General features: G+C 40.1%; 1 protein-coding gene across 4 annotated transcripts in view; it reads left to right on the top strand.

Annotated features, from left to right (window-relative positions):
• Window positions 1-23,988, top strand: part of GLIS3 (GLIS family zinc finger 3) — a 471,393-nt gene that overhangs the window by 438,354 nt on the left and 9,051 nt on the right. For all 4 annotated transcript variants that reach the window (XM_074330482.2, XM_074330483.2, XM_019729930.3 and 1 more), the window contains one exon: window positions 4,498-4,673. In XM_074330482.2, the coding sequence (XP_074186583.2) occupies window positions 4,498-4,673 (176 nt within the window). The remainder of the gene's footprint in view (window positions 1-4,497; window positions 4,674-23,988) is intronic.

Here is a 23,988-nt window from a genome sequence, read left to right as displayed (position 1 = left end):
GTGTCAACAGAAGGTAGGAGCAGGTCACACAAACGAAGGAGCATAACCAAGTAAATACCCCCGAATATCAGACATTATCTAAGATGTGCACAGATAAATATTTGCAGAAACCTTTCTAAGGTTTTGGGTTGTTTTTTTGGCAGAACATCTTTTATGGCCCTTTAAAACGTGTTTCCTCCCATCCCCTTTTTTTTTTTTCCTTTTTGGCAAGCCATTGAACTATGGCTCCTGCTAAGGTTACATAAACTCCACTAAATGAGTGGAAATGGTTGACTCTGTTCTCTGATTTGCTTTTGTGTGATGTTTCTGGTAAGCAGCGATTTTTTTTTTCAGTCTGTTGTATATTTACATAACAATTTTCTGTTGTTTCATAAAAGTATAAAAGGCCAGAGAAGAGACTGACTGATAAGCTATGTTGAATGAAATCTGTGAAATGTCAACTGCAGATCAGCAGCTGGGGGACAGAGTTGGACTTAGAAAACTTTCAGACCATCTCTCTTCTGGCTCTTGGACAGTCCTGTAACTCACAATGAATTAGAGTGATGTCATCTTGTCCTGATATAATAAAGTAATGAGATATTCCGCAGGAGAAAAATTATAAATCACTGCAGTTTATACTCAGCATCAAAGTTGTTTGTTTCTTTTAGCATAAAAATTTTTAATTTACCTTCTTCGAATTTAAAAAAATCCCTGTTTTGGGCAGAATATGTAGACCGTATTTATTTTGGTATGTGTGTGTGCATGTTTAAAAACAAGGTTGGAAAATAGTTGAGGGCACTAAGAAAGTGACATTCATTCCACCTTCAATAACAATAGGAATATTTTATGTTTTACTTAGTGAGCTTCTGTTTAGTTAGTGAGCATGTTGTTTGTTTGGTTGCTTCTGGAATAAATTGCCTCAAACTACTCAAGTTTCTTGAGTCCTTTTGACTTTTGAAATCATGTTTCTGGCATCCCTCCTGCTATGAGTTGCCAGTGGGCCTCTCTTAACAGTAGGACTCTTTCACCTTCTCCACTCCTCTCCTGCCTCTTGAAGCCCTGCTTTTCATTTGCTATTTCTACTCTACTATGAGCTGGTTAACAAGTAACCAAGCTCATAAAAATTGATTTTAAATTAACAGAGGGATTGTGAGAGACTTTTCAGTAAAATACTGTGTAGTGATTTTAGGCTGTAACAAAATTGATTCTATGTGCTGTACTTGAAAATCAGTCACATTTACACACTCACTTCTTAATACTGGATTCTTTCAGTGCCGAGTTGTTATTTCCTTGTTCTTAGCAATTGTCTGGACAGTTGCGATCACGTCCTACCACTTTTCATCTTTTCTCTATACATGTAAATGTTAAAATTTTTGTACCAATTCTTTTCTTTCCAGATCAAAGACTGCCTTAGGCATACATCTATTTACTTAGAATACTTAGAATAGTTTATACTTAAAATTTCATTAATAATTTATATGGAATGACATACTATATTTTGAAATTGTATTAACTTTATACCATATAATGATATTTATTTGAATAACATGGAGAAAACTCCAATCCAAATGAGCAAAAAGCAAAATACAGAGTTAGCTGAAGGCTCAGTAGGTATTATTTTATTCCCCCTGGGTCTCTGAAATAAGCAATGCTAAAATCTGGTGTGTATACGACCACATTTTGTTTCTTTCTTCCTCATCATTATTACATTTAGTAATATGTGGGAGCCAAGAGGTCATGGCCAGGGTTTGGAACTCGTGTGAATGAATAGGATAAGAATGATTGATAATTAGCATGTAATTATATACTCTTTAGATAGATACATAGATACATAATTTATATGTAGATATATAGTCTATATACAGATACAGTCTATTATATAGAACTTACATTCTAAATGACTCATAAAATGCTCAAATGAATTCTGTGCTTTTAGTGGTTGAATACGCCTCCTTTTTTTAGCTAGTAATCATAATTCACTCTATAGCCACATCACCCCAAATTATAAAAATAGCAAGTTTTATATTGCTGACACCCTTTGCCTCCTTCCCCTTCCCCACCCACCTTTTTTACTCTTTGTTAATCAAACCCCTACTTACGAGTCAGACTTAATGTGCAGTGGGGCCGGGTGTTACGCAAGAAAATTGTTCTCCATCGCGCGCATGATATTAGGACCCTACTTCTACATACTGCAACTTGCCCAGTCCACACATTTCTGCTCCCTCAATCCTCAACAGAAAACAAAGGTGGCGGAAGTACCAGGAGAAAAGACCAGAAAACCATCTAGAGCACGTTGCATCTTTTATTCTCAAGTGAAGATATATAATTAGGAAGCCAGTCAACAGATCTTGCTGCTTTGCCCACCCCACGCCCCCCCAAAAAAATTTTGAGATGCCAATGATGGCTATTTCTGTAGTAATGCAGGTTGCCTTCCAATCCAAATCCTCCCTCACTCCCTCACTCCCAGGAATTCCAGTGTTGAGTGGTAGTGTGGACTCCTCTAACTATAAAGTCTGTGATCCCACAAATCCTCATCCATGTCCCACAACCTCAGAGTGGCTTACGAGACACATTAATGACATGTTCCCCAAGGAGACAGTCTCCGCATGAGGAATCCTGGCATACGAGTTTTTTACTAGATGTTCTCAGAGCAGTACCAGTGTTCTTTTGCTGTGGGTTCTCTCAAGGCCATTTAGCACATCTTTTAGGCTAATTCCAATTAAGATGATGTGCTTAGAAAAGATATATTTTATTGGCACAGGACACTCATTATTCTCTTTCAGCAGAGCAAAGATATAAATTATTGACGAAGCAGACATCCTAACACAACTAGTTTGTTTAAGTGTCCTCTAACTTCTATCCCCAGAGGTTATCTAGTCCAAATCCTCCCTCCTTGGTTTGTGCATCACCTTCTTACATAGCTTCCTCACACCTCAACAAGGAGAATGCAAAAAAGAACATGGCATTTCATCCCATGGTTTCTTATAGCTGTAATACAAAGGGAGAAGCTCCACCTTATTAAACATTCGGGCTCAGAACATTGCAAATTACTTTGTAAACTTGACTGGTTCACCCTCCTTTTTTTTTTTTTTTTTTTTAAATCAGATAGGGCCCTATACAAAAGCCTAGCAAAATGAGGTGATTTGTCCCTGTGAAATAACTGGTATACACAGATGGCAACTTCTATATGTTAGTGTAGAACAGGGGTGTCCTAACTTTTTTCAATGGTTTTCACCAAAGGCCATATGTGGTAAAATAACACAAACAGCCGGGCCACTCACTCAAGGTGAAGTACGTATTGCCTCACCTGGTTTATTTAAGTAAACTAAATATATTTTTGGAATTTGCTGTGGGCCAATGAAAAGTGGATTGCGGGCCGCAGTTGGCCCGCGGGCCACAGTTTGGACACCCCTGGTGTAAAACAAAGCCTGTCTTTCTGCAAGGTGTAAGAAACAGCTAATTGAAAGTTTTTAACTCACTGGGCCTTTTTGGGGGAGACAAAGCAATTCATTGTGGGTATAGTTTTCCCGAACATAATTTTGCTGCTTCATTTCACTGCCTCGATGGATTCCCTGCTCCTTTTTATACCACACTGTGCCAGCCCCCTACTGAACTGGCAAGCCTTCTACTGAACTCGAGTACCATTTTGATAGTCTGTGAACATTGCTAAACTTTAACATTGTTCTCCCAAGTACACCTTCCCTTCAATGTTAGAGCGTATAAACTCACTTTACGTCTAGTCATTCCCATCCTGCCAATTCTCCCTTACAGTTAGACCAATGGGTAGGTATTCATGCTATATGTCAGATAGTGGCTGTCACCTTATTTAAATACCTGTGTGTCTTTCCACAGAAACTACCAATAGTCTTATTGTGATCGGCTCATGTGATTGCAAAAGATGTCCCACGTTGTGTTCCTGTCAACCCAGGGCAGTGTTCTTGGCCAAGCCCAGAACCCCCGCAGATCTCTTGGGTTCTGGATTTCAAACCACACTTGACCTTTGAGGTTTAAGTTAATTTACTCTTGGCAAAAAAATGTATTGTTTAAAGAGAATAGGATTAGAGAGGCTTATAATAAAGACTTGTAACACTTCTTGGGCCTCAGATATGTCTTACAGAACAAAATGTTTATGAGCTAAGTGTAAATGAATCAGAAACATATGGATCAAATTTCCCCTAAAATGCAAACGGATTTAAAAATTAGCAGAAAAGCGGTCTGACAAAAGATGTGCTTTTAATTTCACCAAACCTAGAGTATTTGAAATGCATTTTAAGAAGCTTGGCAAACCCAAACTGTGACTCAATTTTCTCTTTGTTGATCTCTTTCATTCCCTCAGTATCTCAATTGAGAAGTCAGTGGTTAAAAATGGGAGACAAAAGTCTTAATTATTATTTTTTACAGGGCTCTTTTGTCAGGCTGTTACATAGCCAGGATGGGAAATTAGAATTTGGCTTTGACAAGTGTCTTTGCTCCTGTGATTTTAGTCCCTCATGTTTCCGTTTATAATTGTTTTCTCAGGTTTGCACCGTCTGCTCCATCTCCTCACCACATCAGCCCCCGGAGAGTTCCGGCTCCTTCTTCTCTAATGCAGAGAACACAGCCTCCCCATCCCCAGCAGCTCTCAGGATCACACCTGAAGTCTTATCAGCCAGAAACAAACTCTTCTTTCCAGCCAAATGGAATCCATGTCCATGGTAAGTGAGGAGCCGTCAGTCCCTTGAGTTTTGAAAAGCAACGTGGTACTGTGGTTTTTAATCAAGTGTCTTAGTTACCAGTTGTGGATTTCAAATGGTCCGTTATATGCCAGGCTTTGCCTTTTATGACTTGCCTCTCAAATTTCACCATCAGCATGACCCTAAGATGATATGACTTATGATACCCCAAAGTGGTCAGCCCAAGGTGATGATCCATTAAGCGAGTCAGCACTTTAACACGTCACAGAGATGCCCTAACAACAGCGTCTTCTTTTCTAAACCATGACCATTCGTGTGAAAGGGAACAACAGGAGCCCTTTGCTCGTGCATGTCGCTCCTCTCACAGGGCTTTGCCCCTATTCCCATATGCCCAGATCCTCTCCATCCTTCAGGACCCAGAATAAATGACACCTCCTCTCTGAAGGCTTTCCTGATCTCCTAGCTGGACTTAATCTCTCCTGGCTCTAAACTCTGATTACGTATCACTTGCCTCCTTCCGATAGTACTTATGCTCTCTCTTCCTGGTAATTTACTTCTCTGTGAGTGAAACTTATCTTCACCATTAACGTGTAAACTTCTTTCTGAGGTCAGAATTTTCTGCCCCCTTGTCATTTCTCTTATAGAACTTAGCACAGTTCTTCACATGTTGTAAAGACACATAGATACTTGATAGGTGCATGGAGGGGGAAAAAAAGCGATGGAAGGTAAGAGAAACATGATGGTTTTCAAAATGTGTCAATCTTATGTTTATCTCAGAACGTGCATGGAGAACTAAATCTGGCTTAATTTCTTTTCTTTATTTAAACCCATTTTGCTGACTCAGACAGATATCTTAGTGAACATCCATAGAAAGTTGAATTGCCAAACATATAGACTCAAACTATACATAGCTTTTTACTTCCTGGGGACACTCTGACCTTTTTATACAAGCAGAAGATAATACTGTCCATTTAGACTGTGTTTCAGCTTCTTCTGAAAAATAGGATTCTTCATCAATGTCATACTGATTCCTGAATTTGCTTCATATGAGTTGTTACTTGAAATCAGCAGGTGGTATCTCTAAGCAAGTCTAAGTCAGTATTCAAATTGAGTGTTAATATGTGTGAATGATTTTCCAAGATGACAGGGTCAAGCAGTGCTATTGAGTGAGGCTTGGATAAGAACATTAACATAGGACCTGGATAACTGAAGACGAGGCAGTGTGGAGACAGTGGCAGGCTATAGGAAGGGAATGACTTTGAAAAACCCAGGGTCAGTGCCTCTGGCTCAAAGTTCCATCTATCTGGTCTCCCTTCTCCCCAGTTTTTGTCACACAGCCCCCCCCCCCCCCCCCATTCACCAACAAAACTTGGGCTTCCACCATTCTTTGGGCCTGTTGTACTGTTTACGTTCTTCTGCTGGTAAATTTCTTCTGAAGCTTTAATGATGTATTTATTCAACCAAGCAATATTTCTTGAGTTCCTACTATGTGCAAAGCAATGTGTATGTGAGAAAGACAAACAGAGCCCTCTCCCTTCTAAGGGGGGCTTCCCACCCCGGATGAGGAGATTGTCTAACGTGGTGGAGATTCAGGTCTCCTGAGCTGTGAAGCCATCCTTACCTGCAGGCAGGAGGTGGACGGCATGAAGGTGGGCTTTGTGGAATGCAGAATATAGGTCATTTATCCTAAGACACACAATTTTTACCTTCACTTTAACTGAAATCTGAATATAGCTCAGTCAGTGGCACCATATAATTGGCAATGATTTTTTCTGTCTGGTGCTGTATTGAATAATGGAGCATTTCTCAGTCAGTGGTGTCATGGTTCCAATGAAATGCAGTATAACACTCTTTGATTACAACTGTGAAACACATTTTACAAATTCAAAAATTAACCTATGTGTAGAAAAAAACTGGAAGGAAATTCTCCCAAACATTACCTGTTCTTTTTATCACAGTAGTAGGATAATAGGTGGTATATTTTTTCTTCTTTTTTCTGCTTTCTAAAGAAGTTTTGAAAGAGATTTTGGGATTAGACCATTAGGCCATTAAAATTCCCATGGCCAATGAGAAACTGCTCACAGAAGCCCTAAAAATAAATACATATGACAAGCCTTTCCGGAAGAGATCTGGATGTAGTTACGCAAATTGGGAAATATGACTTTTCTCCCAGAAGATGGACGAGTGGCTGCTGTGACGCGCTTGCAGAGGGAGTGTCCCTGCATTAGCTACTGGGCCACGGCTAGGAGTTAAGGGGTAGGGATCCAGATACAGCCTTCCTTCCTCCTCCAAGCATTTTTCTGAAAATGTTTTTCTGGAACTTCCTAGGCAAAAGCATTTGAATATTGACCAAATTGATCTAATATTTTTCAAGTGCTTGGAAGGAGAGGAGCAGAGACCTTGGCCATACCTGTCAGCTTTGGTTGGATTCGTTTTCTGGATGGCATCCTACAGCATCTTGGTAACAGATCCCCTAGTCAAACTGGATTTTTAAAGCCCCAAGCATTGTCAGGGTTGTAAACATGAGAGCTACAGTGAATATTTGTTCTCTCATTCAAGAAGTTCATGGCTTTTCCTGAGCAGCATCACCCCTATCCTCTCTGTGCTCTCTGCGGTAGGTAGAGGTCAGAGAAAAATGTCATCACTGTATTTTTAGAGCTGAGAACGGAGACTTAAAAGAATATAAAATATCTAGGCATTGCTGCCTCAGCAAAGGACATAGGTGTCTTTACTATGAGGTCCATATTTCCAATCCACATTCTTAATCTATGTGTTTCCAAGCAAGGAAACTAAATACTTACGTGTTTATATCTGTCCATGGGGAAATGTATTAGGTTGGTGCAAAAGTAATTGCGGTTTTTGCAATTATTTTTAACCTGTTAAACTGCAATTACTTTTGCACCAACCTAATATTTGTATGTAGATGCTGTTGCATTACTGAGAGCCCTGGAAGGTTTGAACTCACAGGGGCTTTGGTCTTACAGATGAAAAAGAAAAGGAGATCCATTGACTTTTCTTCATGCCAGACTAATTGATACAGAGCTTAGACATTGTGTGCTCAACATATATTTTTATTGAGCAGTGTTTTATAAAAGGCATACTTTGAAAAGATTAGTAGCACTGCTTTTTCAAGTTGCCTCACCTAGTGAATCACTCAGGACCAGAGCACAGTTTTGTTGATTCTGTATACACTTTATTCCTATTGCTTTTATTAGTAAGGTGGATAAGGTGTCATTTCTTTTAACGTTTGATTGTTGATAGAATTTACGGGTCTCTGGGTGGTATCTCCAAGGCAACTTCTTGGTACATTTTAGTCTTTTATTTTATATGTAAACATTAGGACAACTCTTTCTAATCATGTAAGCTTGTTCTTTCGCCTTTTCTTTCTCTTTAGGACCATTCTCTTGCCCAGGCAAGCTTCAGAATTTTGCTTGGATTAGTTGCCTGAGAGTTGATATTTGTACATTTTGTTATGGTACTAATGGATAATTTCTTTTTAAATGCCCTATTCACTCTAGGCTCTGAGAATGCCATGGGAATTCCTAGAACAGCATTTTCACAACCTTCCTGCTTTTGGCTTCATCAAGGAGAGGCCAAGTTCAATTCAGCAAGTGTTTATTGGTCACTCTATGTGCCAGGCAAGCATGAATGTCATTTAATCAGTGCACTGTGATACATGCAATAACAGAAGGTAGCAGAGGCATCCAGTTTATTCAGAGGAAGGTTGTCAGAGAAGGGTTCCTAGAGGTGACTCTTGAATAGGGTATTTTTTTTTATTTTTTTTAAGATTTTATTGGGGAAGGGGAACAGTACTTTATTGGGGAAGTATGTACTTCCAGGACTTTTTTCCAAGTCAAGTTGTTGTCCTTTCAAACTTAGTTGTGTGCCGTTCAGCTTCAAGTTGTTGTCCTTTCTGTCTTAGTTGTGGATGTGCAGCTCAGCTCTAGGTCCAGTTGCCAGTTGCTAGCTGCGGGGGGCGCAGCCCACCATCCCTTGCGGGAGTCGAACCGGCAACCTTGTGGTTGAGAGGATGCGCTCCAATCAACTGAACCATCCAAGAGCTCAGCAGCAGCTCAGCTCAAGGTGCTGTGTTCAATCTTAGTTGCAGGGGGCGGAGCCCACCATTCGTTGCGGGACTCAAGGAATTGAACTGGCAACCTTGTGGTTGAGAGCCCACTGGCCCCTTTGGGAATTGAACCAGCAGCCTTCGGAGTTAGGAGCACGGAGCTCTAACCGCCTAAGCCACCGGGCCGGCCCTTGAATAGGGTTTTGAAGATTAATAGTTTATTGGGTCGGACAGGTGGGAAGAGGCGTTCCAGACAGGGGGAAGCAAAGTGCACAGACAGGAATACAAATGACAGCCTTGCACATGCCTGGAAAGAAGAGCCAAAGGCAGTTTGCATATAGCTGGGATGCCCAGGTTAAGCTGTGGAGCAGAGGGAGAGGAGGCTGAGGAACCAGCAAGGCCAGCTCCTAAAGGGGCTTGGGGCCATGCAAAGTGTAGTGCTACTGAGTGAAGTAGCCAGCCTAGTATTTTAGGAAAGTCAGCAAGGGCATTGTATAGAGACTAGAATGGGAGAGGTAGGAACATGACATCCTAACTGCTGGGATTATATTGGACTGCGTGTATAGAACACGCAAACAACAATGCCTTAAACAGTCCAGCTCACTCAGATGCAACTGGTAGATAGGGGAATGATGTAAGAATAATGTGGAATTGTGTTTATTCACACACAGTCTTTCCTCGGTAAGACAAGTTGGGATAGTGAGAAAAGTCAATGAAAAAGCCCTCAACCTAGCTGCTGCATAGGCAGGAGCCCTTTCAGCTCTCTTTTAATAAAATGTGGAATGAGCACGACCCCAGGTGCTCACTCTCCAGGGAGTGTATACCTGGCTTTGCACGGCGCTCAGCTAATGGCAGATCACAAGGCTTCCTATCTGCTGGCTCCATCACCTGTTGTCTCAGTTCCTGCAAGCCCACATTTCCAGTCGACATTTTCATAAATTTTTTATAACCACAGAGAAGCCTCTAGCCACACGAAACTGGCTGCCCAAATTCCCTCTTGATTATTTTGTCACCGCTGCAGTTAGAAGGGTTCATACTGTTGAGTGGTCTGTCCCAATCCTAGTTTTCCAAGCGCTTGTTATTTGTAATACACATTTGTGCAGAGCACAAGACTTTCCAGGATTTGTTTATCATGTTACAGCAGCATGCCCAGGGTGTGTGTCTACTCCTCTCGCATAACAAGACATCTAACAATAAACAGTGTGGGGTGGGGGAGCAGCCCCACAGAGCCAACAGTGCACCAGCCTCCTCCCAGCTTTCTGCTTTGCTGTCTTAAATGATGGCTCCCATCTTCCTGTTTACAATGTGGATGCTGATATTCTACGTGCCGTGGCTGGGTTTCAGGCAGAGGGGAGGGAGAAGAGTGAAGGACAAGTGTACCACAAGCTTCATCACATAGCTACCCTCATATGCAAGGGAGTCTGGGAGTACAGATATTTAGTGCATTGCCGTGCTTAACACAATTGAGGTTCTGTTAATAATGTTTATTAAATAGGCACATTTCGTGGTCTGCCAAATGTTCTCTGGGATGGTTTTTTAATCTGTAAAATGGAACTATCGCAGATTTGATTGCCTCCTGAAAATCAGTGGTAGAGCCTAGAGGCCTCTTTTTGATGGTTCAGCCCCATTTTATGTCCCTGTATCCAGTTCTCTTAGGTTTTTATACTTTCCACTTCTTGTTCTTATTTTCACCCCTCTAGACTTGCCAGCTGCCAACTCAAAGATTTCCATCATCCATGGTCCAGTCGTTAGATTTCATTAGGAAAACACCATGAAGCTGCCTATCCAGCCTGGGCCATTTGATACCAAGGCGGCAGCAGTGGGAAGTGAGAGCCTTCTCTGTTGGTCCTGGCTCCTGGGGTTCATAAGCTGTCTTTCTCATGATTTAAAGCGTGCCCTGCCTGCAGGCCCCAAAGAAGCAGGCCAGTCAGCTCCCAGACAATGATGGCATTTTCCCACCTCAGTATGGAGTAGTGAGATTGTCAGCCCAGCTCAAATTGAATGCATCTGGAAACAAAAGATTTCCAACCACCAACAGGCCTCTAAGAATAAAACATGTTGTAAATGGTTTGTCCTACCAACCAGCCAAGCCAGCTTCCAAGCTGAAGAAATCCCAGAGCATTGATACTTAAATGGAATGGGGTGGTAGGTACAAGTTTAACTTCTTCCTCTGTTGTTGGCTGTTTACTTACAGTGATTGTGCAATGGTACTTTCCAGAAAGTGTCCTATGGGTCATAGCCACAGTTGATCTCATTTCTGGGAGTTTATAGTGTTAAATGTCAAAAAGTTATTTTTTAAAGGAAAACTGTAGAGATAATAAACATACTCCCCGCCCACCCCACCAGGAAATTTGGTCACATCTACATATGTGAGGTTGTGAAACAATAAAGTAGTAAGTCTAGAAATGGTATTGCTTCGCAGTTAAGCATGTTTCACAACTTCTCCTTGAAATCTCAGGAAGACAAATGAGAGTGATTGTAAATCAACAGTGTAATAGTCTTCACTAAGAAAGTTGTGACATTCTCACAAGAGGAATGAGCCAAAGAGTACATTTTATGTTATTCTGATTATCGGCTAATGTTATCAGCATTCATAATCAGGAATAAATTTGGGTATCAGCCATGATGTTATTCAGGCTTATATACAAGGTTTGATGATTAGATTAAAAAAAATCTTAATTACTCTTATATACCTAATTACTACAAAATTACCCCAAGAGCAATTTTACATAACTAGTACTTGATAAATTCTGACAGTGTGCTACTTCTGTAAAACAAGAATTAAATTTAAGTGTGTATGCAGGTTGCAGTCAACATTTCAGCATGTTGGGTTTTGGGGAGGAGTGTAAGACGGTCATCTTTAGCAGAAAATATGTTGGAATGATTAATTACGGAAATGACTAAACTATGAATAATCTATATTATGTAGTTAAGCATCAGCACACACAAACACGCATGCCCTCACGTGTGAACGTGCGCACGCGCGCACTCACACACACACACACACACACACACACACACACACACACACTAAAGCCATGTACCAATAAGGAGGTTAAGATGACTGAATCAACTACTCAAAACTAAATTGTAAGTTTCACCAGGACAGAGACTGGATCCTCCCATAACCCTTTGCACATAGTAAGTGCTTAATAAATGTTTATTGAATCAATATGAATACATCAAATGGAGGGGAGGAAGAAAAGAGTGATTTTTTGCTTATGGCTTCTGAGATTGGTGGAACCAGCCCTCGAAAAATGCAAATTTTCAGGGCCCCTCTTTTTTTCTGGGCACTTTCTTTTATTTCCCTGTCCTTCCCTTTAAATATTCAGTTCTTACCAACTACCTAGGATTTCTCTCTAGAGGAAATATGATGATCTAATGATAAACTTACATATTAAGGTAAGTGTAATGTAGTACTCCTTCTCATGAGTATTGGCATTTTAAAAGAAGATACTTGAGACGCACCTGACACTGAATGTCTAGTAGTGAAATTTTGAGCAGTAGCAGTTCTGTAGCAGAGGTATTTTGAAACATTCCCTTGATTCCAAAAGCACTTTTAAGTTTTCAAAGCAATCAGAGCCACTAGCTCACATATCCCTATATTGGTCATATTATCTCAGAAGAGGGTATTATCAAAAGAGGAAATTGTGACTTGCCCAAGTTGATACAGGAAGAGAAGCAGTGAGCTGTGAACAAAGTAAAGAAAAAGACTTTGGAATCAGGCAGATATGCCAGGAATCCTGTGAGCAAGGCATACAATGGCCTGAATCGGAGTTTCCGGAATCTAATAGGGGTTAGTACTTCTCTTTCAGTACTTCTCTTTCAGAGTTGGTATAAGCATGAGACAAAATGCCTAGCCCACTGGAGATGTTCAGTTCACTAGAGCTATTGATATTGTAATTATTTTTCTGCTGTGTACCAGATACTATATTCTGGTTACATCCACTTACGTTATTTAATGCTCACAATGCCATTAATAAAAACATGAATAAACCTTAGCTTCCCAGGTGAGACTGTGAGATTATACACCTTGCCCCAAGTCACATACCTAGTGAGAATCAGAGCTGATTTTTTAAACACAGCCTGACCCCAATGTCCACATTCATTCTCCTTCATGACGGTGCCTACAGATACACTACTGTGGAAGTTTATAGTTTCTTGGGAATTATTTTTGTGTGAAGATTAAGTGTGGAGACATTACAGGGCTAAAATTCTGCTAGCAATATAAGTACTATGACTCATGCTTTCCCACCAACCTCCTGATCTTGTGTCTTGGCACACAGATTGCTGAAAATGTGTGTCTTGTCTTTTCTGTGTCAGGCGGTGTGGTAAATGCTTACCATGGGATTTCTCACTAAACTTCATAACAACACTACAAAGAAGGCATTCCTTACTCCCATTTTACAGATCAGGATCCTGAATCACTGAAACATTGAGTAACTTATCCAAAAAATAGTATCTTCATCATGAAACGTTGGAAATGGAAACTATACCCAGGACAATCTGACAATAGAATCTATGCAGCCACTGCTGCTTTAGGGAAGGGAGTGTCCACTCTCTAATTGCCGTGATGGGGTTACACCACGGTGTGTGACTGTGTGTGTGTGTGTGTGTGTGTGTGTGTGTTCATTCTCTCATGTGCCATGTTTGCTCAAGTACATGCCTGCTGTGGGGAACTGTTTGGAAGTCTGATCACTCACTTAACAAACCAGGCTTACTGGCCTTTTAGCACAGTCGTTAGGTACAGTTTAAAATTTTTTTTTACTTTAAATTTTTTTAAAAAGGCTTAGGGCACTTACATATAAAGAGTTTTAAGTTGCCTCCCAGCCTTACACTTACCTCAATTCCACTGCCCAAAGGTAATGGCTATTAAGATTTGTGAAATTAAATGCATGTGTGTATATGTACTTACATATGCTTGTATGCATGTATATACATACCTACATGCCCCCTTGTAAAAATGACCTCACATTCTGTGTTTTATGACTTATTTTTTTAACTTAAGGTATTACATGCTTTTGTTTTGATAGGTCAATGTACATAGATTAGCTCCTTTTTAAAAAATTGTGTAATACAGGAACATGTCATCATCTTTTTAATCATTCTTGTATTGGTAGTCTTTTATATTTTTATTTTTTGCTTTTACTAACAATGCTGTGTTAAATCTCCTTATGTATATATGTAAATATGTTTTTACACAAACACATATATATGTCTTTGCATACTTTCTCTAGGAAATATTTCTGAGAGATACTGCTCGATTAATAGGTATGCACATTTTAAAGTTAGGCAGGTACTGCCATATATTCCTTCACAAAGGCTATATGCCAGTTTAGACCCTCACCAACCGTGCAGTAGAATTCCCATTTCCCCACACAACATATTGTCAATCATTTTAATTCCTGCCAATTTGTACAGCAAAGTTGTTTTGATTTTTCCTTTGGTTAGTAATGTGATTGAGCATATTTTCATTTTTTATTGAGCACTAACAGTAGTTTAGTTATAACAGGGGTTAAGTAAAAGGAACACTACTAGGATGTTTATATTATTTATTAAGTTAGTTGGCCTGCTCTCTCACCCTACCAGTCAAGTCATGTGTGACATCACATACTATTTTCTTAATTGGAAGTCAAAGCTTATTGAAAAGAAGGAAAATATCCAGAAAATTTCCATTTCATTGACTATTGTGACTTCTCTGTCAGTTAACTTAAAATCGCCTATAGAAAAGTATTTAATGAGCATTATTACAGATTTAGTGCTTTTTTTCATTCTTTTGGGGAAGTAATGACGCTTTTTCCAGATGTTCTGTCTTATAGCTGAAACTCATGAAGTTTAGCCTCTAATAAACGCAGCTCTTAAAAACCAAGTTAATTATTTTCTTATAACTTTATTTTACGGACTACTTAGTTGGTCTCTTCAGGGGTGAACATATTAATGGCAATCTGTCTCTTGTGATTCTTGTATTTTTAATTGGTATTTTCCTTATAAATATGATAAGCAATTGATGGTTTGGTAAAAAAATTGTGAATAGCTGTGGGTGGAGATTCCTTAAAATAGAGGGGGGGAAAACCCCACACATGAGGAACATCTGGGTTACTGGTAATAAGGCCACTGTGATAACAAAACAAACCAACAACAGTGACACACTAGATCTGGCTTGATGTGTGCCCGTTCTCATCATCTGGGCTTAGACTACGTCGCTAAACAATCCCAGTTCTCTTAGAATTTCTAGTTGGTTTACTTACAATTGTGAGTGCTCTTTCTGATTACAGTTTTCCCTCTCCAACCAGATTGTTCTGCTTAAACTTTCTGTTTCATTCTTTTGCAAGGTCTTCGAGAACTAGAACTTACAAGGTGTGAGTCCATTAAAATAAAAACAGTCAGACATTTTTCTAGGTCATTTAAGTGTAACAACCAACCCCTCCCTCATTCCTCCACCAAACCCAATCTGATGTCACACATCCCAGAGTAAAACCTTTACTTAAATTTCCTCATCATTATGGTAAATGATTCAGGAGATTAGCTAAATATGTATCCAAGATCTTTTGTATAGTGGATCTGGACCGATGCAGCATTTTTATCAATACCACTGAGGTCAGTATCTACATTTATATTACTATATATGTTTTATAAATTAGCCTTACGTATAAAATATTTTTATTAGTCTTAGTAACTGTAAAGAAAACTACACAATAAAACATGAGTTGAATGAATACCTGAATCCTCATTATAACTTGAGGCAGAAATACGTTTCTGCCCCTGTTTAGAGATGAACTCAGAGGAGTTGATTACGTTCCCTGACTTTGGGATGGTTTCCTGAAAGAACACAACGTGCTCTTTGCATGAGTTGAGTTGCTTCACTCTCCTGTCCACTCTTTTTCCTCTTCAGGTTCAGTGACCTCTTTGGCATCCAGCAGAACAGGGTAGCTTGCAGCAACAAAACCCTCCAGGTCACCTGGTCAGGCTGGATCATATTTTCATCATCTTTGTTTCTTCCTCCATTAAAAAAAAAAAATGTCAGTGATAGAAAAGGAAGTCCATTTATTTTTCTGAAATTCTGATAGAGTATTGTGTATAAGGTTCATAGGTCAGAATCTTTGAGCTCTGCTGTGGCACTCTCACCATCAGTATTTTCATTAAAGGCTCTAGCTGTGGGTGTCATTTGCTCCTTCATTTATTCGTTCTCAAATACTGAGCCCCTGTTGTGTGCCAGGTCCTGTTTTGGGATGCTAACACTACATCAGTAGAGAAAACAAACAAAGGCCCCTGCCTGTCCTGAGTTTCTATGTAAGGGGAGATTCTTGACAAGCAAAGCCTTTGAACTCAACAGTGAGAGAAGATTCCTCTTGGTCTATATGTAGGTAGGGAATCCTGTGATCTATTTATTTCCTGTAGTATATCTTGAGATGTATAATACGAACGTAAAAGCCAAGAGTTTGGTATGCAATGGAATGAGATTAAACAGGAAAGGAAGGACCCTGTAGACTAGACATACCCATTAAAGTGTGACCCCCAGGTGGCAGTGTGAGGAATTCTGTCTAGCTAGAGGGGTGGAGCAGAGACAGAAGGTCATAAACTGGGTTGTCCAGATTAGTAGTCAGTGTGTACAAGGTCTAACAAGATAAAAAGGCAGGTTTCCTGACAGCCAGATGGAAGGAGGTAATAGGGATCCTGGGATCCAGTGACATTCTTCAGGTGTCACAAATGCATAGTCCACTCTGCTATCTGAAACCCACTTATATAGATGTTTGTACTCATTTACCTCCAGCCCAGTTTCACCGTAACATAACTTTCCAGACAGTCAATTTTAGGGAGGCCTAACAGCGTGTAACAGGGACTTAGTTTTATGAAGCAGAGGTTCAGGAGAAACAATCAAGTATGAGTTGGTGGCCACTCTTAGAGTGCTGGCAAGTTATATAATCACAGATTTGGATTTGGAGAAGCAAAAGTCACCTAGTTAGTGGAGCAGATATAACATGGGAATTTGGTTACAGTTAGACAACACAAGTCTAGGCCACAAGATCAATATGGGGCCAAAGTAAGACCAGTAACTACTGAATCACTCAAGTGAGGTCCCATGATTTCACCTTGACCAAGAACTTACTTGTGAGAAAAAGGCACTGCAGTGGGGAGGGATGTCATCTTGATCCATATCGGCTGAGAGTATAATTCAAGGTCACTTTATTAGTCATCAAAACTTTATCCCCAAGAGCTCCAGGGTCAGCAGAAAGGGTTGGAGACCAGCCCAGAGGAAGGAGATGCCCATCGGAATAGCTCTCCTTCCCCATTTCAGATGAAATCAAACTGTTCTGTTTTCATCTATTGGGATTTTATTTAGAAAACTTTGAGATGATTGAAAATCATCTAAAGATATTCTTAGAGCCTCTCAATCTTTCATATAAGGAATACCTTGTTAAACATGATTCATGGGCCTCTTCCCTGGCTGAGGAAATAAATACTTTCCAGCTTCCTTCTCCCTTTAGCTCCTAAGGAAGTCCTATAAAATGCAGCGCAATCTAAAAGCTACACAGAAGCAGGATAGCTCTCATGGACCTTAGGGGAAGCTACTGCACTTCTTTTTAACATCCCTTTAAGTTTCTGTCTGGAATCCTCTTCTCCAGCAAACCATTTCACAGCAACGTTTGCTTGGAAGGACAAAGCAGATAGAATGAAATCTTCATTCTTTGCCATGTTTGCCTTGTTCTGCTGTAGGCCCAAGGAGCCCTGAGTCAAAGGATGGTTTACGAGCTTCTTTTTTTTTTTGCTTTTGAGCTTTATGGATCAGAGCTTGACACCTCCATGGGCAGATTTATCTTTGTTCTCAGAGAAGGTAGGATGATAACTAACACCAGGCTTATAATAATCGAGTAGGGGCTACAATTTTCAGTAGGTTTTACAGTTTACAAAATATTGTCACACTTATTATTTCGTTTCATCTTTGCGGCCGCCCAGTGGGGATGTATAGCAGCAACAGTGGTCCCCACTCATAGAGAAATTCCCAACTCCTTCTGATCCACCTTGACTAGTGGCCAAAGTGTTCACTTCACCACAGGTATTAGACACAGAATGTCCAAATCCTCCACCTTCCATTCCGGGCCTCACATGTATCTAGGATTTTTGAGTCATAGGGAGTAGTGGATAGGTGATGATGTGTGAGTGACAATTCACGAGCAACTGGGCGCTAAATCCCCTTCCTTTTGTTCCATATGCTTCTTCCCCTTTTTACTGTGAGGATTATGCTGCCACATGAGTATTATTATCTCCCTTTTTATAAATAGGGACTCATAAGCTCAGAGAGGTCATGGTTTCTGCAGGGCCACACAGCCAGAAGGAGCAAAGCTGGCTTTCCAATTCATCTCAGATGCCTTGGGTCTCCTGGTTTTGAGAGTCTGTATGTAATTTCCAAATGTGCATTATCACTGTCAGGATTCACTGAGCCATTTTACTATAACTGTATATACCCACACATGGCAATTACTGAGACACATTGCAATTAGTTTACTTTGGCAGCTTATCATTTTGAGAATTTGGAAGCCAGAGGCCACCACGCATTAGGGTTTTCAGTGGGTTGAGGATATTTAAATAACAATCAATTACATCTTTTAACCAAGAGTGTTTTACACATGCCTTTCTTCTCACTCTGCTTTTTCCCATTTCCTCACCATCCCTTTCAGCAACACACTCTGCCTACTCCTGTCTCCTTACTTGAACCTTTGCAGACTTGGGTAACAGACCCTCTCCCTCTTCCCCTACCTCACCCCGGAAATGACTATACAATTCCCACAGTGGATATGAGGCTCACAGTGATAAATGCTGCTAGCCACTTGCTGCAGACCAGGTGACATGCTGTGAGGGACACCCAGTGTTCAGAGTGCATCTCACTGTGGCCTGCGAGCTGGAAGCAGAAGCTGCGTATGAAAATGGTCGCACTTCTTGGAAACAAATGGACTTTTCTAACTAGAAGCCCTTGTGCTGCACCCCATTGGACTGAGGGCAATGGGACCAGGCGCTTGCTCCCGTGGTCAGCTTTTGAACCATTGTTCTGGGGTGCCTTCAGTATAAATGTGCCCAAATGGAATTTGAAGGGTTATTATTTCCATTATTTTCCTCTTTCTCAGTACAGTAGTTGCTTAAATGTCAGTTGTAAATAGCTCGAGCGCTTTGCAAGCTGGTTCAATTCTCAGCCTGAAGAAAAATCTGTCTTCTTACACACAGTCTGTGAGCTGTTCCTGCAGCTTCCCCATTTATAGACTTTGTATTAAAATGAAGAGTCAGTTTCTCCACCACTTCCAGGGAGGAAGCTTGCAGAGTTCTAGCTAGATGAAGCCCCGGATGATGTTGGTGGCCAAGACTAGGAGCCAAGGCAAGAAATGACAACCAAATTGTGGAGGTTTCACTTTTCGTAGCAGTATCATTTTATACTTAAGGGTGGTGAGTTATGAAAGAAGAATTGCTTACGAATGTCTTATGCCTTATACAGAATCTGCAAATACTTCCAAGCTTTTCATGGTAATAATAATGATTGCTGCTATTTACTAAGGGCCTACTACATGCCAGGGAATACACTAGATGCTTTTTATAAACATCCTCATATAATGTTCTCCACACCCTGTAAAATAGGTGTTATTTTAAAAGAAAATGAGACTCAAGAAGGAAAATTATTTATCCAATGATACACAGTTGGTTAATGGGTCACCCAGGATTCAAACTGAGATCCAACTTGTTCATGCAAAGATAGAAATAAAATTGTAATGAAATCCACAAATTGGCCAAAAGAAATTTCTGAAATGTCTGTTTCTACTCTTGGGGGTTTTTAGAATTTTTCAGGGATTAGGTGATTTCATCAATTTTACTAATTTAATGATTTTCTCCCTAATGAAAATGTGTGTGCTTTATAAAATGTTGATCAATTTGGGTAACTTTGCCTGTGATCTGACAGTGAGGAGCCTTAACAAAAATGGCAGGATTTTGTTTATGTTGATTTAGTCCATGAGCTTAAACCCTAATAGTTTATTATGTCAGTAAACAGACCAGGGTTTCGGTCCTAATTCTGAAAATTGAAAGCTATGAGGATTTGGATAAGTTATTTTACCTTCTCTGTTTCTTTGTCTATAAACTGGGGATAATAATGCTTAACTTAAAGGCTGTTGTAAGGATGAAGATTTTCTATGTAAAATACCTAGGACAATTCCTTCTCGGAGCAAATAACTATCAGTTCTGTTCCTTCCTTCTGACAGAATACTTTGAGAGGTTGGTGTAACACTAACCAAAATGTTCTGTGAAAATGCCAAAGCAAGGGGACTGCAGATGAGAAAGCTCTGGACTTAGTAGGAGATGATATGATAGCTGCCTATTTATTAAGATAAATGCTAGATCCATGAATAATTCCAAATGTCTGGATGTTTGGAGGTATTAAAATGGTTGTATGAATTTTTAACTTTTCTCTTATTTGCATGGTATATAAATGAAGTATTGGTTTCAACGGCAAGGGATTCAAAACCTCCCCTGCTTCCATCTCTTCATCTAAAACGTGACCATTTAAAACCTTAAAAAAAAAAAGTTTTATATATATATGTGTGTGTGTGTGTGTGTGTGTGTGTGTATATATATATATATATATATATATATATACACACATATATATGTGTGTGTGTGTATATATATAATTAAACCCCTTCTCCAATAAAATCTTTAAAAAATAATAAAAAAATAATAATAATAAATAAAACGCAACCATTTGTTTCAGGCATCTAGTTACAAGACAGGAATGTCAGATGACTATCTCAGAAGGAATCTTAAGAGTTTTCTAATGCTAAGGTACCATGTGAGTAGAAGTGTGTGATTGCCTGGGCCTTTCTTGGAATAATGTTTAAATGCATAAAATCATGCTAAGAAGATACGACCCCAAAGACCATATTCTTATGACCTGTAGGAGGAGCTTTACCAACAAATTTACCTGTTTTCCTCCTTGGCTTGTGCCATGGATTACAGAAGGTATTTAAAGGGGGAGACTCAAGGGCCCCAGCGAGTAGAGGAGAAATCCAAAAGAGCCAGAGAGTGTTGGAAAAGAATACATTAGGGAGCCCAGGGGAATAGGGTTACCCATCTTCTTTATATGTCCCTGTCGCTCTCGGTTTGCGCCATCCCATTCATCACTTAGGTTCATCCATGTCCCCTCCACATGCCACAATCATATGGTGGAGGCCCAAAACTCTACACTTCCTAAAGTAACCCGCAAAATTATAGTCTCTGCTAAAAAATAATTAGGGCCATAAAGCTCATAAATATACATCTTTCCTTCCACTTGGTTAGCAAACAACTGTACCACCAAAAAGTGGAGGCCAGCTCTGCCTCTGCCACTGATATCTGCTTATTCTCCTGCTCAGGCACGAACTGATCTGAACCACTGGTGGAAAAGCCACTTGGCCAGGGCCGGTCACAGCAGAACTGTGAGATGGCCTTCTTATTATACCTGCCATCATGAGGCAGGGCCAAACAAAACGAACCACAGCCAATACTCTTTTTAAAAAATTTTGAGAGCACCCAAACTTCTTTCTTATTTGCTATTTCCTCTTCCTATCGTGACTGTATTCTGGAGAAAAGGTTGTATCTGTATATATCCCTCAAAGAAAATTTCCTTTTTATTGTCATGTATAGTAGGAAATTATGTTACTTGATTTCTCATTTATATGTTTATCTTCCTTTTTCACTAAAACATGAACTCCGAGAATGCATGGAGAGTGTTTTATTCACCATTGTGTCTCCAGCATTTGAGTAAATGCTTAGTAAATTGTCGTTGAGTGAATGAAAGCATAAAAATTGAAATGCTTGTGCTGTTAGAACGGGGGAAAAGAAGTGAAGAGTACCATTTACAGAGTGCTAACTATGTGCCTGGCACATACTCAGCACTTTACAAGAATCATCTATTTTAATCCTCTTTAATCTTTGCTGTAACCTTTGAAATAGATACAGGGAACACCCCCATTTTACAAAAATACACCAGCAAAAGCAAGCACACGCCTTAGTTAGTGTTTCTTCTGCAAGATCAAGGGAACAGGTGACTCCTGAGATTTGGGTAGTAGCTGTACACAACAGTGCTTGGCCTGGAACCCTGAAATGATGCACTCTGATCACACATGTGTTTGGTGGTGGTTCCCAGCCTCACCATAAAGGAGAACAAGAATTTTGTTTCGCAAAACCATCTGCTACATAAACGAACCCACCGAGTACACAGCTCCTGACATAGCACCTTGAGGCTGATGGTATTGTTCTCCATCCATGTGGGTAAACAGTTGGGTAGAGCCTCTGTGGTGAGCATTACTCCTCCACCACAGCTCATCCACTCATCATAGCAGTGGGCATGGTGCGCTAGGCCTATAGTCTGCAGGAAAGAAAGTGGGTGACACATTTCCTTTTGCTTCTCCTACTTCCAGAAGGGAAAGTCGTTTCTCTAGGAGACCTGAAATCCCCTGGAATTTTGGCTTAAAACAATGTTCATCAGCCCTCTTGAGGGTTGCAACTTGGGTGACCATGATTTACTTACAGACATAATCATACTCCAGTAGCTTCCGTAAAGATGGGAGTGGTAATTTTTAAGGAAAAGATAAATGTAATAAAGAATTTAATGTTCTTTCTATCTTGAAGGCAAAGAGTTGAAGAATCATTGTCTGGCTTTTATTTAAACTCTTGATGGGTCATGTGTTTTTCCTTCAGGGATTTAATCAGAAGCGTTCCTGAAACAAAGTCTGCTAAACCTAGAAATGCAGATTGCCCTGGATCTAGACTGTCTAGTACAGTAGCCAGGAGCCACATGTGGCTATTTACATTTGAATTAATTGAAATTAAATAAAATGTAAAAGTCACACTAGCCACAAGTCCAATGCTCAATAACCACGTGCAGCTACTGTATTGGACAGCGAGCTATAGATCATTTCCATAAACACAGAAAGTTCTATTGCGTGATGCTGCCCTGGAGACTACCTTTCTGTTATCGGAGTCATACAGTTCCTTCTCCTGTAGCCACCCCCACTCCCCTTCCACTTCCGCAAGGAAATCCACACCCACATTCATGGGGCTGCTTTACCATTAGCAGCTGAATTCCTTTCATCACAGAGACATCCGTGAATCCCATGTGACAAAGTAAAGAAGAGGGGATTTTAAGAATAATAGAATGTGAAGCTTGTAGATGATATTTATTAGGGGAGAACACAGGGTACAAAACAATATGTGTAACATTTCCATTTTGTGTGTATGTATATATCCGGCCAGATCTGAATTGTGGAAATAAAGATCATTTGTCCTTTCTTTGTTTATACTGTTGTACATTTTTCTAGTTGGTATAATTAATTCCAAATACTTTTTATAATTAGACAAGCAGGTTTGTTTTTAGAAGGAATAGAAACTTCCCAAAATTGACAAGAGGGAGAATGATTTTCCTTAACTGTTCAGGAGCTGCAACTTGGGTAGAATCAGTTTATGTGCAAATTCCTCTCCGCCCCTACCCAACCCTACTCCCTCTCTTGGAAGTAAAATGACTTCTAAAATGGGGGAGGGGTGATTTTACAACTAAATGGGACAACGAACATTTATGACCAACATAAATTTATGTGTGCATTCCTACGCTATCATAAACGTATGTGTTCTCGCTCCAACTGCATTATCCATCCTCAGGGACAAGGTATCACCTCCGGTTTCTTTGGTCTCTCCAACATCACTTTGACCAGCACTTGATAACTACCGCTGACTGACTGACAGATTGGCTGACCTTGCCATCGCTCTTATGTTTTATGCTCACAAAATGTGTTAACATCTTGCCTCATTTTGCTTTGGGTTCGAGAGGTAGAGTTCCTTCCAAATTTACTATGTGCAATCCAACAGCTGGAATACAGAAGCCATTCATCAAAAAATGAGTTAGGCTTTCTCTGGGTTTGTGTGTGTGGCAAGACCCTAATGGAATTTTTAAAAATTTCATTAGGTTTATGGAAATAGCACTGGGAAGAGGATATGTTAAAGCTCTTTGATTTGAGTGACCACAGTCATCCACACCGGTGTGTTTGGCATCTCTCGTAACTGGCGTCTTGGAGGGAGGGATTTAATAAAGAGGATTTTCTTTCCCTTAGTTGGCTGTGAGAGTGATAAAACATGCTTGCGGGGCCGTTCTGGTTTCAACGGTTTGTCATGTCAGCCAAGACACCCAGAGGCAGGAATTACAGTCCACTCTGCCCTCTCACTCAGATCTAGACGGACAAGAGAAACTGGGAAATGGAG

The sequence above is a fragment of the Rhinolophus sinicus genome, chromosome 16, assembly GCF_057876585.1.
Source record: "Rhinolophus sinicus isolate RSI-liver-muscle chromosome 16, RSI-T2T, whole genome shotgun sequence".
Taxonomy (NCBI): domain Eukaryota; kingdom Metazoa; phylum Chordata; class Mammalia; order Chiroptera; family Rhinolophidae; genus Rhinolophus; species Rhinolophus sinicus.
This window is presented reverse-complemented; position numbering and strand designations above follow the sequence as displayed.